This window comes from Vicia villosa, linkage group LG5 (genome assembly GCF_029867415.1).
Source record: "Vicia villosa cultivar HV-30 ecotype Madison, WI linkage group LG5, Vvil1.0, whole genome shotgun sequence".
Classification (NCBI taxonomy): Eukaryota; Viridiplantae; Streptophyta; class Magnoliopsida; order Fabales; family Fabaceae; genus Vicia; species Vicia villosa.
The window spans coordinates 149,223,770-149,241,522 of NC_081184.1; the positions used below are offsets into that span (position 1 = coordinate 149,223,770).

Genomic DNA, 17,753 nt, shown 5'->3' on the forward strand with positions numbered 1-17,753 from the left:
AGTAACTCAGGTCTTCCTTGCTTAAGGAAGCCACTTGAAACACTCAAACTCTCTCTTCTCTCTTGCCTTCCTGGCTTTCTTAAGGGCATTGTTATATTCGCTCGATCGCATCGTAGGCCGTCCCCTTATGCAAGAGCGCAAACGTTAACGCCGCCCAACAAAAAAACACACAACAAACAATAAAAAACATAGAAAATCTTGAGCAAAACTACAACGCTCTGATTCTTCATAAGAGGATACGTAGGCATAGAGGCAACTCTAGCGAGCACAATAATTATTAAAACACATTAGGTTAATCATGCATTGCATTAGAAAATAAGTAGTAATATCACACACCCTTTAGATAGAAACAAACATAGGTGGATACCGTCGAGTACGACGGGCGTGAGGGGTGCTAGTACCTTCCCCTTGCGTAACCGACTCCCGTACCTAGTTCCCTGGTCGAAAGACCTTGTTCTTATTCGTTTTAGGTTTGCTGACGTTCCTTTCCTTTTAGGATAAATATGTTAGTGACGACTCTGGTTTATTTTTCGCGAGCGTGCAACAGTTATTACCACTATTAACATAAAGGCTGTTGTAATATTGTGTTACGAAAGGTCTATTTTGTAGTAGTGCTAGGATCCATGCCTAGTTAGTCTTGATAAACATCTGAATTAGTTGATTGAAAAAGGACATTCAATTAACTCATCAAACACTTATGTACAGAGCTTCTCATCATCCATGCGTGAACTTGCTTTAACAGCATAAGAATCCTAAAAACGCTCATACAATCCTACATAGATAGGGATTGTTAATCATTTTACTTTTAGCAATTAGAGATATATAAAATTAATATTTTTTCATTTTACATATATAATTAATTTTTTTTAATATTAATATTTATATATTTTAATGATGTTTTACCAAAGATAAAAAGATAGTGCAATGACAGGATAAATTATTTTTACATTGTCAATCAATGACAATCTTGCATCCCGTTAAGTCATACTATAAATTTTAAAACTTTTATGATTTGGCACTTTAAAATATTCTGATTAAATGTTTGTATAATACTTCTTTACACTGACATTGCACTACCATTAAGCTCTTTAACAAATTGGTGTCAAATTTAGTCAAAATAAAATATAGCACCACAAAATTTTAGCAAACTTGGATGAAAATAATATAACTTCCTTAAATTAGGGTATATAATTTGCGAGGTTTTTAAAAACCTCCAAAATAACCACATTAAGGCTTAATCATGCACTTTTTTCTAGTGAATAATTATATGTCATAGAAATCGTGTAATTTTTAAATGAGCTCCATAATAAGATATATGGAGTTTAAGTATTCTTTGATTAGTTGATGTATTGTTTCGTGAGATGATGCAAATTGTATTTTTTTTCAATATGTCAGTCATTTTTGCCAACAAGAGCACGTTGGATCTTCTCTGCCTTAGTCTATGTCATTCATTATTATATTTATAACTTTTAACTTATAGTGGATTTTATTTAAGGGAAATGCTAACGAGTGTCCCGGGGGCACTGATTAAGAGTCTAAAAAAGAAATATTTTGTTAAACATACTTGTATTTAATACATTAAAAATAGAAATAATTGACTTCTTTTAATGACCAAAAATGTCTGTTTCATTAAAAAAAGTGTATTCAATGCATTGAAAATTGAATTGATTAATTTATTTAGAGAATATTTTCTTTATATGGAAACCTTAAAGAGTGCCCCCGGGGCACTCGTTAGCATGACCCTTTATTTAATAAAGTATAAAGTAGCCAATGTAATTATAATTTTTCTAAAATAATTTTTAAAATTTTATTATATTAATAAAATGAATGTTATAATGTTGAAAACAATTATTTGTAAAATGAAAACTTTAAATATTTAAAATTTGGATTAATTTTTTTCTCTTAGATTTTAGTGGCGAATTCACGGTTTTAATGACAAATTTTAGGTTTTAAAGATAGATTTTGGATTTTAGTGGCAGATTATTCATTTTTTTCACGAGTCATTATCTTTTGCGACATTTTTATGAGAGATTTTGGATTTTAGTGAAAGATTATGGATTTTTACCAAGAAACATCTTCTAATGCGACGGTTTTAGTGACAGATTCTCGATTTCAGTGACTAGTTCTTGGTTTCTACCATGAAACGTCATCTTATTAATCTTTTGCGACAGACTTTGCATCAAATTTATTCGTCTCTAATTAACTTATTAATATAAAGTGATAAAAAATGTCGTGTGACATACCACGTCAACATTTTTATCACATGATGTGTCACGTCAACAGACATTAGTTAAATTAGTTAGAGAGACCATTATAATCGATAAAAAAAAACTTTACAATAATTATGGTTAAAAAAAAAATTTGAATAGATCAAAAATGAAATTTGAGATATTTGCTAGGACGGAAAACTTACTTATCCCTAATTTAAATATACCTCTTAATATATAATTATGAGAAGACTCGATGCATGATATAAATGATTTGTGAGATAATAGTCTTATAAAGTATTATTGTCTCGTGTAATAATTATGTTTGGTAATGAATACTTTTAAAATATTGACTTGTCAAAATATATTTTTGGATTTTTTAATAATTTTTTTGTTGAGTTGATATGTGCACATGTTCATTATTCTTATATTTTCCAAGATGACCCACATAAGGTGTATGAAAATTTATGTCTGCAAGCCTCCGTCGTTTATTAAAGATTGTGGGACACGCGAAAACAGATTATACCTTATTTCTATTTTTCCTTTTCATCATACGATTACAATGATGAACACAACTGGCATGAATTATTGACAATAGTATGAACCTAACTTACCTTCCTTAAATGCATTTATATCTATCTATATATAGTCCTTAAATCTTAAAAGTATTATTGCATTGCAGCTCTGAAGATGGGAACCATGTGGGATATGGTGAAGCCAGCTTTGTTAATGGTTTCAGTGCAAATTGTGTTTTCAGCTTGCAATGTTTTTTACAAACTTGCCATTTTTGATGGTATGAGTACCATTGTCATTACAGCCTATCGTCTCGCCTTTGCTTCCATTACAACTATTCCTTTTGCTCTTATTTTTGAAAGGTCAGTATATATAGGTTCATTTTGCAACTTAATTTGTTTCTTGGATAAGAAAATATACTAGTCTTATTGAATTGAGTATACTATAGTTCAACAATATTTTATTAGAAATTCATATTATTTTAAATTTAATATGCTTCTACCAAATATATGATTTGTGTTGCTAAATAGTTCAAATAAAAGTGTTGATTTGGAAATAATATTGGCTAGATCTAACTTTTATAGGTTTATTTTATAAATAGAATGCGATATACATTGTGTTGCTTTTTTTTTTTTTTCTTCAAATAATTTACAGATTAGAAGATAATGTTGCAACATCGGGTCAAGGATATGACCAGATATATAATAATATAGATAACTTAAGATCACTGGGCTTAAGCATTGAGCAAGGTTTACAGCTAATTATTACTGAGCTTGGGCAATGGAGCTTGGGAAAGTGTTTTCTTGTATCATTAATTTAGGCTAGAATAAAAAATGAGGGTTGGTAATAAACAATTACAGCATTTGTTGATGCACGCTGCTGTTAGAAAGACAGGTTAATATGATCCTTTAAAGAGGGAGATTAATTCTCTCAAAATTTTGATTCCAAAAAAAAAATAAAATAAAGAATTTTGAATCTGAATTGATACTCATGCATAAATATTTTTATATCAACCAAATAAATTCTACAAATAAAATTATTTATATTTCATATCTAAAAATTATGTTGCTGTGATGGATCCTGTCCTGATTATAACTGGATCCATATTGTAGTGCATGGTAATTAGGAGTTTTTGGGTTTAGTACATAAAAATTAATATAAAAAATCCAAATTTGTTTATAATAAATTAGTTTTTTTTATGGATTGAATTTGATTATCTATTGTTTTTCTTTTCATTTTTTATTTGTTTTCGGACATGATTGAAGACCATGTGCTCAAAGGACTAATTGTACAACTAATTATTAATTTCACAACTAAATATGTTGACTAACATGCTATACTGTTGGGCGTACACGCATTAACATGCTTATACTGTTGCTCGTACACACATTTGTATAAAAATTATTTTACAATGTTACAATTTAAATTTTTAATTCATTTTTAACCGGTTTTCTAATTAAAGTTATGTATTTCTCGTTTGAATTATTATTTTTAATCTGTATTTATTATGATAAAAGTATTAATATTAATAAGAATGATTAGTGGAAAGAAAAATAATATCCTAATATTAAAATCTTACATTATATCATATTTTACTTTACTGTAAATCAATCCGGTGAACAATAAAATATTTTATTAATAAAATATTTTTTTTAAAATATAAATTTTTTTTTTTTGTATTAAAGGATTGCCGATATAAAATTGTATGATTAATCAATTTCATAAATTTATTACCTAATATTTTAAAATTTATTTTATTACTTGAAAATATTTTTAAAATCTAATCATTTATTAACCAACTTTATAATTTTATTAATCTACATTTTACATTTTATTAACTAGTTTTATTTTACTATGAAAAAGTATTTTCAATTTTTTAGTCTTTATTAATCAACATTATTATTTTATTAACTAACTTTTTACATTTAATTAACTAATTTTATTTTATTACTAAAAAATCAATGTTTATGCACTGTTCACGGACTAAGTTTATATCGATGTCATGTCAATGTTCACATTATTTGTTCATTTCTTGTCACTATTCATCGCATTTGTGAACTATGACTACAATATAATATATGACGATGGTGTATACTATATGATGATGGTGTATGAATAGCATTCTTGTTAATTGAAATTATTATTCTTTTGTCACAAAAAACAAAATACATTAACCTTACCAATTTTTTTTTGTATTTTTTCCTTTCTACTATATAGGAAAAGGCCGAAGATGACATGGAGGCTGTTTTTCCTCTTACTTCTAAGTGGATTATTTAAGTATGTATCAATTTTAATTAATAATGTGAGCTAATCCAATTAATTAACAAAAATTGATGAATATACATTTGATGCAACAGTGGATTATTATATCAAAATTTGTTCTTTGGAGCTCTGGTTATGGCGTCAGCAACTCTTGTATCAGCTATCTACAATCTTATTCCCTCCATCACCTTTGTCTTGGCCGTATCATTTAGGTATATATCTTTAATAACTTTATATATATATATATATATATATATATATATATATATATATATATATATATATATATATATATATATATATATATATATATATATATATATATATATATATATATATATATATATATATATATATATATATATATATATATATATATATATATATAAAAATTGGCATTCAGAAGAAAAAAATTTTGTTGTGAGAAATTAGGATCAAACATAATAACAATAGAAGACACAACAAATACACCCAAAATTTATTTATTTATTCCGATCTAAAATAATTTACTCTTGAAGATAGAGAAACTTTAATATTTATTACCAATACTATTTATAAAAGAAAATATAAATGAATTATAAGAAAATATCTCTATGTGTTCATTAAAACGACTCGTATATTCTACCTATTTGTGATTTAATCTTCTCTCTTTCTCAATACATAAATCACTAAACTCCAAAGTTTTTATAAGTGTTTTCTACCTCTTAAATGACATTTAAGTATTACTAAACTTATTAGAAGAGTGAATCCTTAGAAGTTATTCCCTTGTCTCTCTAAGTCTCCTTTTGAAAATTACCTCTTAGTTAAAACATGCCATAAAAACCTTAACTATGCCAAAAAAAAAAAACCTTACACATCTCTTGAGATAAAACGCCTAGCGCTTTAGAGGAAAGGCTCAGTTATCGTCTAAATTGTGTCACATATCCTCTCAAACACAATATGTTGAAGGCAACAAATGCTCTCCTGAACGCATCACACTTTTCATAGAACTCATCATGCTCGTGACAAAAACTAATAATTTAACGGAAGAAAAAAAATCAATTTTAAAGTTTTTTTAAGACAGACTTCACAAATATCCACTTTGGCTCAAAAGAAAGATGATGATGCCAAATTACCAATCATTCACCTTTCAAATCTCTCAAAACTTGAATCCTTATTCAACTAACTTGATCAAGTTCAAACAATACTTAAACCTTTATCTATATATTGATTTAGTAAACATTATCATATTGTTTTCCAACACAACCTTCTTCATCACAATCTCCTTTAATTCGATCATGTCGATTGTAAAGTGAAAAATGGATGACAATATGTTTTTTTTCTTTTCATAATACACTTGATGACTAACCATATGAATGACACTTTGATAATCCTAAAGTATCTTCACACATTCTTTGAGTGTTCCCTAGCTTTCCAATCACACCTCATAATCATATGTATTCATCGATCCCTTCAAATAGGGACATATTTTCGGCTCAAGTTGTATATAAAGTAAATAACACGTCGTCCTTATTACCTAAATACAACATAAACACGAAATTTTTCAAATTGTCTTTCTCTTAAACTCAAAGAGGATTTTCTATTGTTCGCATTATTTATATAGTCTACATTCACATAATAATCTAAAATGTGTTTCTCTTAAACTATTTTATGTACTTTGAACCACCCTTCAATGAAAAATTCAAATAAATACACTAGATATGCTAATTCTACACGCTAAATTTGGTCCACTACAAATCATACTATACATGATATTTCCAAACCCACTAGCATAGGAATTAAAGTATCTCAATCATCTTATTTTCTTCTCGATTATAAGACATTTTATAACAACAGTTTAGTGTAATGACCCAAAATAAAGTTTGAGTTTTTTAGAATCTAGAATTCTAAAACATCTCCACCATTTTCTTCAAGAAAATAGATTAAGACAAGAACAATTAACTTCATTTTCAGGTTCCTTGTGATATCCATCTCTAGGATTCTACTGGCTTCACCAAGATATTTCATATTGAATTCTCCCTTTAAAGTATCCTTGAGCTTACTGGTCGTTTCCTTACCATCAAGATATCATAAATATATAGAAGTAGGTAGATAATGACTTACTCTTTCCTCTTTATTATGTACACACAACTATCATGACAACTTTTCACTAAACCATTCTTAAGAATACATTTATCAAATCAACAATACTATTTTCTTGGGATATGTTTTAACTCATAAAAATATTTCTTTATTAAACACACGTACAAAACCTTCAAATAATCCATGTATTTATTCATTAAACATACCCACAAATCCTTTATATTTCTTTGTTTTGAAATTCATTTTCTCAAACTCAAGATTAAATTGATTTATAATTTATATAAGTACCTTTAATGAACAACGTATTACCACAGATAAAATTATTTCATTGTAATTAATTATCTCCAATTGAGTCAAGATCTCTATTACAAGCCTTTCCTTAAACCTTGATTATTCCATCCCAAAAATACCATTCTTCTTCTTGAATTTTACTTGCATCTAATCACCTTTTTTCTCCCACGTAGTCTCATAAGTTCCCACACATGGTTCCTCATCAATGAATATAATTCATCCTTCAACGCCTTCAACCATTATTTTACTATATTTACTTTTGGATTACTCCCTTAAGATCCATCGTTATGAGACTTGCAACCATTCATCCGAATTAAAAGATTAACAAATTGGATGAACATAACCATATATCTGAGGCGGTACGATCTTACTCATCACTCTATCATGTACCTACTAATAATGTGAAACAACTATATGTTATCCATTTCTAGACATAGAATTAGAAGCCTCAACTTCACCTCATCTCTAGTTTCAAGAGTAAGATCCTCCAACTCAAAATAAGTGTTCTCAACGTCAGTTTTTAAGTCTTTCACTTCTTGATCTTTGCACTTCATCCATATACGAGTCTCATAAGAAGCAATATCTTTATTGGTGACAAACTTTGATCCCCAAAGTTCTATCATCCAAACCTTATATCCTCTCTGGATTAGCAATGAGTACACACTTCACAACCATATCCTCAAGTTTGTCTTACTTGATATACGCAAATAGTAAAGCTTTAAAAACCTTTAAATTAGAGTAGTCAAGTAGCTTCCACTCCAACATCCACATGTATCTTGAAGCAAATTCTTTTATATGGACATATGTTGATCAAGTTTTAATAGAAATGACTTCACCTTATAAACCCTTTGGTAACTAAGCTTCTTGTTGCACGCACCTTACCTTCTTCAAGATGATCATATTCATTCGCACATCTAGGCCATTTTTTAGTTCCAAGTTAAATTTCTATAAGAGTATGTTATTTGTAATAATTTTCAAAGGTGTCACTGTTATGTTTAACAATGAGAATAAATACTATTCTATAAGAATAATAAATCATAGGGAGAAAATATAAACCACCCTTATATGTTGCTACCATGGTTAGACCCTAAAGATCCGATCGAACTTATTCAAACAGGTTGCTAGAATTATGCATACTACTCTTAAACATCACCCTCGTATTGTGTAAAAAGAACTCACAAATTTCAAACATCTTGAATCTAACTAGTAATAACATGAAATTTACAAGCCTTATCGTTACTGAGTTCAATGATTGATCGTTTGTTTATCTCTAAAGTTCAAAGTATTCATTCCTTTGATACATGTCATAACAAAACCAATAATCAATGATCCAACTCTTTTCCATAAATTATTTATCATGAGTGCACTAGCACTTTCATAACCATCTTCATCAGAGACAATTATAATTTGAATAAATTCACCCTTGTTTCCTTTCTCTAGATAGTCCTTCTTGAGTTGAACAATTTTAGGTCAAATGAAACATTTGTTTTTTTTACTTTTCAAACCTCTTTTACTAAGACTTAGACCTAGGTATCTTTTCCATTTGGTTTCATATACTATCACTCCCCTTATTGATACATTGAAGAATTTTTCGTTATATTCAATTTTCAACTTTCCTATCTTGATAACTCTTTGGTTTTAGTCGCCTCTTGGTCCTTCTAAAAGGTATATGTATTCCTTACCATAATGAAAGGCATCCTAGAAACTTTCAAAAGATATAGGAACAAGCTTAACAAAAATAGAGATTTTATATCATCGTCGTGATTCAAGTGAGTGGAGTTTTTATTTCAGACATAACTTATAACTCAAGGATATTGTCATATACAATGATTCTAACTTGACCCACAATCCCTCTACGGTCTTCTCAGTTGCGACTTCTCTTAAAACATTATCTCAAAGGTACAAGATAATGAAATTCCTAGTCTTATCCACCATCTGGGATGTTTTCACTTGTTTTAGGCACTTACCAGCATCCATGCCTCAACTTTCAATACTACCACACACTTTCATTGAATCAATCTTCAATTTCCATCTTTACTTTAGACAAATCAAAATCATTTGCTAAGGAAAACTTCTCGATAATCTATAAAACCCAAGGCGATATTGGGAATTTATTTACAAAACAAGAAAAAGAAAAAGATGAAGGAAAAGAACACACAAAAATTGTTTATCTAGTTTGATAAAAAAGAAATATTCTCTAGGGGATAGCTTCCACTACTATTCAAGAGTGTTTACACAAGATTTTAAAAATGAGGTATAAAAATTAAGCTCTTCAAATTTTTAATAACATCTCCTATTTTCAATCCAATTTCTGGCCCAATCTCTCTTCCAATATACATGAATTATATGCTTACAACATTGAATTAAATATAATCTTAATAAACACATAATTTCATTATATTTTCATGATCTATGTAGCTTAGAGAAATTAAATTGGAGAGCACCAAGCGGAATAGCAAAGGTAACAGGAACTATACTTGGACTTGCAGGGGCTCTACTTCTGACATTTTACAAAGGAGTTGAATTTGAAATTTGGCCTTTTCAAATCAACCTTTTGGATCCAACAAATAACGAATTAGGACCTATCACCGAAGCTACCTCTGAATTGTTAGGTGTTTTATGTGTTGTAATAAGTTGTTTTTGTTTTTCAATCTGGCTCATAATTCAGGTAACTAACTAATTACAAAACACAAAATTCTATGATCAAATTAATTGTTTTGTCATTTATTGTAATTTTAATATACATGACACTCACTGCAGGCTAAGATCAGTGAAATATATCCATGTCCTCAATCAAGCATAGCTTTGATGTCAGTAATAGGAACAATACAATGTTTTATTTTAGGTTTCATTGTTGAGAGGGATTTAGATCAATGGAAATTTGGCTGGGATATCAGGCTTCTAACTGTCGCCTTTTCGGTACACTTCATGTTAACGTTATATCATATGTTTTTTTTTGAAATTGTTGAATCATATAGGATTTGAAATTTTGTTTGATGTGTTAATTGTATGCAGGGAATTCTTGGGTCAGGAATAATGTATCTTGTCATGGCATGGGTCATACAGGCAAAGGGCCCTTTATATACGGCTGCTTTCAACCCTCTAATGCTTTTGTTTGTGACTGTTGTAGCATCAATGATTTTGGATGAGAAGTTAAACTTAGGAAGGTAAATATTATATACTTGGTTTTAAATTGTGATTATGGGGGTTGCGATTGCAATCATTGCGGTTGTTGCAATGCACGTCGCGTTCGTTGCAGTATAAATTTTGATTGAGAAAATTTTAAATAACACTATTCAAAAACAATTAATATTAATATTTCTTAGAAGTAAATTGAGTTTTCGATTCAAAATTTTATGTTTTGACCAAAATACTTTAAGAAACCTGAACATAATTGTGTGGTGTTGTTCATAATGTAAAAGGAATTGGAATTTTAATCACACCACACTTATGGTGTGATCTAATTGTGGAAACTACCACATCAGCAAAATTGCGGTGCAATTGTGGTTGCAACCCACAATTTAATGTTCAAAAATTTTAATTCATTTCAACACATTGATAATGGTTATGTTGTTTTTATCTAATCTTTGAATCAAAATTTGATTTATTTATTTTTGGATGAATAGTATACTTGGAGGAGTCTTGATTGTGTGTGGCTTATACACGGTGCTATGGGGTAAAGGTAAAGAAACACAAAAGAAGATTATTCATGAGACATTTGAAACCGCTGGTGATACTGAAGCAACGACGCCATTGTTGAGTCCATGAGCAACTAGCTCGTTGTAAAATATGATAATAGCACTCTGAAATTCCCATGCTTAATTGTGGTGGTTGGGAATATTTGTTCTCTCTTTAAACAATAGAATTTCCACTTAAGATTTGAAGAATTTTAACTATATGTATGTTTGTATTATAGTTATTTTCTTTGATTGTGGTTCAAAATTATTTTTATGTAAAAGTCATTCACTAAAAAATAATCAATTTGTGAGGTGATAAACACTTCACAAGTACAAAAAAAAAAAACACCCAAGAATTTAAATTTTGTGAGGTGGACAATCACTCCGAAAAACATTAATCGCAACATATTGCAGGGTGAAAATCACATCGCAATTTTGCTTGGTGAAAATAACGTCGCAACTTTGCTAGGTACATTACACGTCGCAAACCTTTATGTCAGAGTTCAGAGCAGCGCGCTAGACGCACTTAGGAGTGACATGATTGAAACATCACATTTTGTCAGGTGAAAAACACCTCTTAAAATATTAATGTTTGTGCTGAATGATTTACACTACGCATTAAATAGTTAATATAATAAAAAAATATGTCATTATATTTAAATTATTACAAATATTAATTTTAATATTTCAATTAATTAAATTCAATTTTTCTCGTTCTATCTCGGAAAAACCATTCATTCGAAACCGATCTGCTTCCATTTCTACTTTCCTTAAACGGGCCCGGGCTTTTTCCAGCTGTTCAATGGCTGTTTCCCGCAGTTCTTCTGAATTTCGAATAGTTCTCAAGATTCTCTGTTTTCGATTATCTAATAAATCACTTAATGAAAGTAGATTCTCTTTCCATTCATTTCAAAATGTCTATGATCTCTTCCCGAACCATGATATAAAATCAATACAAACAATGATGAGAACTGTGAATACTTTCTCTGCTTCAACAGGATTAGTGATAAATCCTAACAAATGTAGAGTTTACTGTGGAGGGATGGACAGAGATGCAAAGGAAACCATGTCTCAAGCTTCTGGCTTTGAAGAGGGTAAGCTCCTTATGAAATACCTAGGAGTGCCAATAACTTATAAGAGACTGACAATTAACCAGTATATGCCACTGATAGAGAAAATTGTTCATAGGCTGAAGCATTGGATTGTGAATCTGCTAAGCTACTCTGGTAGAATTATGTTGGTTAAAAGTGTGATCCTAGCCATTGCCCAATACTGGATGCAATGTATTCCCCTTCCCCAAACTGTTATTGAAAAAATTGACAGGCTTTGTAGAACTTTCATATGGACTGGTAACACAGAATTGAGTAAAAAAAGCCCTATGGCTTGGAGCAATGTGTGTAGGCCAAAAAGTTAAGGTGGACAAGGTATTATAGATCTGACTGAATGGAATAAGATCATTATGCTGAAATGCCTCTGGAATTTGTGTAGGAAGTGTGATAACCTCTGGGTGAAGTGGATTCATATATTCTACCTCAAAGGGAGAAATGTTATGGATGCCATGGGGTCCAAGAGCAGATCCTGGGTGCTTAAATGAATTTTGAAAATGCGAGTGGTAGCTCAGTAACATCTTACCTTATGGAATAACATGAAAACTCAAAGTAAGTTTAAGATGAGCAGATTTTACATGGCTATGTGTGAAAGCAGAGAAACTGTTAAATGGAGATTCCTGTTTCATCAGAATGCAGCAAGACCTCGGGCTCAGTTTATAGCATGGTTAATTTGTCATGGCAAACAAGCTACCAAGGATAGACTGCTAAGGTTCAATATGATAGATGATAGCACTTGTAGTATTTGTAACAGGGATGAAGAAAGTAGAGACCATTGTTTTTTTTAATGTGATTCAAATGCAGATATTTGGAAGAAGGTATTGACCTGGCTGAATTATGATCATCAGCCTCTGAAGTGGCAAGAGGAATTAAAATAGGTACTCAAAGCTACATCCAAGAAAGGGACTAGGGCTAAATTGTTGAAAATGGCTTTCACTGAATCTGTCTATGGTATTTGGACAAGAAGGAATGATATAGTTTTTAATCATACTAGTCACACTGATTTTGTACCGAATATTATTGATTGTATAGTTTATAGAAGTTGGAATTATATGAAACTTAGGAATTATATAGGCCAATTGATGTTCTAGGTTGGTTCTCTTGTGGGTGGATCTATAAATCACCACTGTATTATTGTTTTGTTGGAAATAATATATCATTTACTTCAAAAAAAAAATACAAATATAATAAATAATTAGACATTAAATATTTAAATTTAAAATAAATTAAAAATAGTTCAATTCTAAATTAATTGAAAATATTTAAATTGTGAATTAAATAAAAATATTTAAATTTAAAATTATATATGTATATGTATGTGTATATATATATATATATATATATATATATATATATATATATATATATATATATATATATATATATATATATATATATATATATATATATATATATATAATAGTTAATAAAACTAAAAACTCCATATTGTCTTCATCACTATCATACTCGTTCTCATTCTTGCCTACCTCTCCAACTCTACCACCACTGGAAGTTTGATTACGCATATACTATACTATTTGTTGTAGTGTAGCTCTCATTTTCTCTTGTGAAACTCGCAATGCTTCCTCCAACTTAAGTTTTCTTTGTCTCATTATTTCCATTTGTCTTTTGTGCAGCTTCACGTATCGTTGTTTTACGTGCTGCTTCACTTTGAGCTAACTGTCTAATTGTTTCTGCCATTTTGGAGGTTAATACCGAGGGACATGACGACCCTTCCCCGTCTGCAATTCTCCTAAATAAAGTCTTGTCCCCGTTTCTATAGTCGGAGGCTAGAGATCCAATAGCATAAATTTTCCCATTTTTATTATTTTTGCCTAATGATTCAATCCACAAATGAAGATCAATAGCTGGATCCATAGGATGTGGTCCCCTTAGATCAACTAACTCAAGATATTGAGACACAAATATTGTCTTTCGTCTATTGTATTCCTCCTACATATACGTAAAAAATGAAATTAAATATTAGAGTTTACACAATTTAACTAAATAAAATATTTAAATTTTAATATCTTCTTACCTGAATTTTTCTAACACGTTCGTTGATATACTCTCTGTCTCTCGCCTATAAGTCCTCTCATGAAGCTCATTCATTAATGGAGTTCTTCCCTTAACTCGAGTCTAATTAATACAATTAAATTCAAGTAAAAATATATAATAGATAAGAGTATAATTTTAAAAAAATAGTGAGATGAAAATATTACCATTCCTTCAACATGTTGGGCGATACTAATGCTTGCAGCTCTATGATTGGCGGCTCCATTTTTAAATGCTCTACATTGCTTTGCTTTTTTAGATTTTGCCTTAAACTCAATTGACTTTCAATAATCAAGCATATCTTTAAATACAACTTCGCCCATTCATGGAGGCCTGATTCCTTTTTGTTCCCTACCAATTCTAACACACCAAAGCATGTCAAAAAGTCGGGTTGTTTCTATCTTAAAGTTACGCTCAATAATCGCTTCATCTATTACGCTCCATGCGCACTTCTCCTGCAATATTGAAAAAAATTATTAGATAATTAAAACAAGCTAGTAATTAAACAAATAATTACTTAAAATGAAAATATTATACCTGAAATTTGTCAAACCAGGATTGATACACTTTTTTATCCTTCATGTAAAATTGTCCAAAAGTCCTCCAGGATTGTTTATATAACTCCTGAATAACATTTTTTATGCTTACTGCAGCAGACCTAGACGTAAATAAACTAAACAATAACAATGTTAATAAGTATTAAATAAAAAAATGATAACATGTACATATAGTTAAAGTATACGAAAGAAACTTATGAGCTTCATGCAGGCCTAATAAGCCATCTTCCATCAATCTTCTTACAAAGAATTTACATCGCAACCACATCCACATCCTCAATGTCCTCCTCCATCTCCTCATCCTCCTCCTCATGATTGTGCAATATATGATCAACCTACTCTCGATGTAGGGGGTGTAGGGTGAGGGAACCCTCAGGCTGATGGGATGAAGAGGGTACATATGGAGGAAATCGAAAGTTAGGTCTCCCTTGCTGCATGTATGGTGGGTGTATGTGTGAGGTAGATCCCTCATATTGGATGTATAGAGGGGGTATGTGTGAGGGAAATGGAAAGTTAGATTCCTTATACTGCATATACAGTGGGGGTATATGTGAGGAAAATGAAAAGGTAGATCCCTTAGCCTGTATGTGTGATGGGGGTACACATGTAGGCTGGAATGATGTGGGTACAAAATCTGGTGGATAATCTTGTGACGTGAGTAGTGAAGTGTAATAAGCCATAGGTATATTCGACTGAGCCCCCCGACTAGACCGAGGTATAGTCGACTGAGCCCCCTAACTAGACTGATGCATAGTCGGCTAAGCCCTCTGACTAGACTGAGGCAAAGAACAATACATAGAAGATAGAGGCATATCAACTATAGTTACCCTTGAGCAGCAGCCCCTACCCCTACCTTTATCAGGTCAGGGTGGCATTTTGTCTAATTAAAAGAAAATATTATAGAACAATTAATAAAAATAGCATGATAGATACATAATATAATACTAGATACACAATATTATACAAAATTTAAGCATATTAAAGGCATAATATATACACTACATAATAATTTGTCTATTCATATTGTGTTTCCACGTAATCTTCATTATCTTCATTTGATTCAACACTGACTTCAAATTCAAACTCTTCATTATATTCATCCACATCATTTGTTGAAAACAAAATAAACGCATCAACTTGCTGACCATCAACCACGTTATCACACAAACTTGTAAGTTGTTCAACTTCAATTACATCATTAATTTGTGAAATTTCATTAGCTTGGTAAGTAACATTTTCCATACGATCATCAACTTCAATATGACCAAATGCTTTTGATTTTATTGCAACACACCATCCTCGCTTACCTCGCTGAATTGAAGGATAAGAGACGTAATAAAGTTGCCTTACATCATTTTTCATGATGAAAGGCTCATAATGTTTGTACCTTCGCTCCATTTTAATATCTATAATGTTATATTATTTATTTATTTTTTGTTTCCCTTGTAGATGGATCATAGCAATCACAATAAAACAAGACAACTTTGTATTATAAGTCCAAATAATTGTATATCAACTCATAAATGTGCATAATGACGCCATAGAAGCCATCTTCATCATAATTTATAACTCAGCCTCCACAGGAACATGCTCCTCCATAACAATTGGAACATGCTCGGACTCCAAAGGAATAGGCTCCTCCACAACAGCTGGAACCTAATCAGCCTCCACAAGAGTAGGCTCCTCCACAGTAGCAGAAACTCTAGCAAGGCGGTGTCAGGATGCGCAAAATTGTCTTTATCCTTTCGCGCGCACACCCATCTGTTTCTGGTGAGAACAAGTCAGACATGTCTTCCTGCCTGTAGCTGGGAAGCCTCTTCCTCAGCAGCGCTAGCTGGGAAATTCTTCTAGAAATTTTGAAATTTCCATTATCACCTAATCTTTTTTCAAAGAATTTCCGGTATGATTGAGAAATTTTCGGCATGTCACTTACTATTTGTAAATAATTTCCGATATTATTGGAAAATTTTCGATATCACCCTAAAAGTTTCAAAATTTTCGATTTCCAACTATGAATTTGTGAAATGAATATGAAAATTTTGAGTAGGATTATATTTGACTTTTCATCTATTATAGGTGTGTCATATATAATTTGCGAAATGACATAAAATCCTCTAATATAGAAGAAGATGCATATGTCCTATATGGAGTGCATGATGGAGGTGGTATGATTGGAAGTATGGGATAATAAGGTTAAGTATATATGGAGTAAAATGGAGGTGCATATATGAGATTTGTCATGAGAGGTGTTGAAGTTCAAGAATGGGAGCTCCAAATTATCAGACACTAATTTGCTACAAATCTATTATGCTATAAATTCTACATTTAAATTAGAGAGAAAGCTATCTAAGAAAATAAAATACTTTTTCATTGAATTTTTTAATGATTTTCTAAATGACACAACATATATGATATATATACTATTTTAAATAAATCTCCACCTTATAAGTGTTTCAATGTTAAGTTTTAAGAAGATTCTTGAATTTAAAATAACAACTAATATATTAAATTCAATTAACTACTATTATAATTTTCTATCGGTTACGGTATCAATTTTACATGTCAGCTTCCTCTCTGCTGTACCGGAAGTTCAGCTTCTTCTCTACTGTACCGGAATTTCAAATCTATCGCATCAAAGCATCAATCTAAATCTAAGATTAAACTTAAATGATACTATCACATGAGTAATGCTTATTTTTAATTATATTTCTCTAGATCAAGGAGAACCTTGTCTTTTTAAAGATTATTTTACTATCAATTTTTTTTTTTAAGTAAACAAAACAGATTTGTAAACTTCTGTATTTCTAGTTATGAACGTGGGTCACGTGAATCTTATTATACTTGATTTCCTTTGGATTCTTTTCGTTTTCATAATGTGAACAAAATTTTGAACACAACTGTCATGAATTATTGTGAATAGTGAGAATCTCACTTCCCTTCCTTAAATTTGTATATATAGATAGTCCTTAAATCATAAAAGCATATTGCATTGCAGTTCTTAAG

At 30.5% G+C, this 17,753-nt stretch overlaps 2 protein-coding genes across 2 annotated transcripts; both read left to right on the forward strand.

Annotated features, from left to right (window-relative positions):
* The first annotated feature begins 2,865 nt into the window (after window positions 1–2,865).
* LOC131603124 (WAT1-related protein At1g68170-like) lies at window positions 2,866–11,297 on the forward strand. Its single transcript, XM_058875383.1, has 7 exons — window positions 2,866–3,082; window positions 4,938–4,997; window positions 5,078–5,194; window positions 9,774–10,023; window positions 10,116–10,274; window positions 10,371–10,522; window positions 10,982–11,297. The coding sequence occupies exons 1-7, from the start codon at window positions 2,898–2,900 to the stop codon at window positions 11,121–11,123; spliced, it is 1,065 nt and encodes a 354-aa protein (XP_058731366.1). The 5' UTR covers window positions 2,866–2,897; the 3' UTR covers window positions 11,124–11,297.
* Window positions 11,298–11,834: 537 nt separating this feature from the next.
* Window positions 11,835–12,446, forward strand: LOC131605715 (uncharacterized). Its single transcript, XM_058878040.1, has one exon. It carries the CDS (start codon window positions 11,835–11,837, stop codon window positions 12,444–12,446), a length of 612 nt encoding a protein of 203 aa, XP_058734023.1.
* The last annotated feature ends 5,307 nt before the right edge of the window (window positions 12,447–17,753 follow it).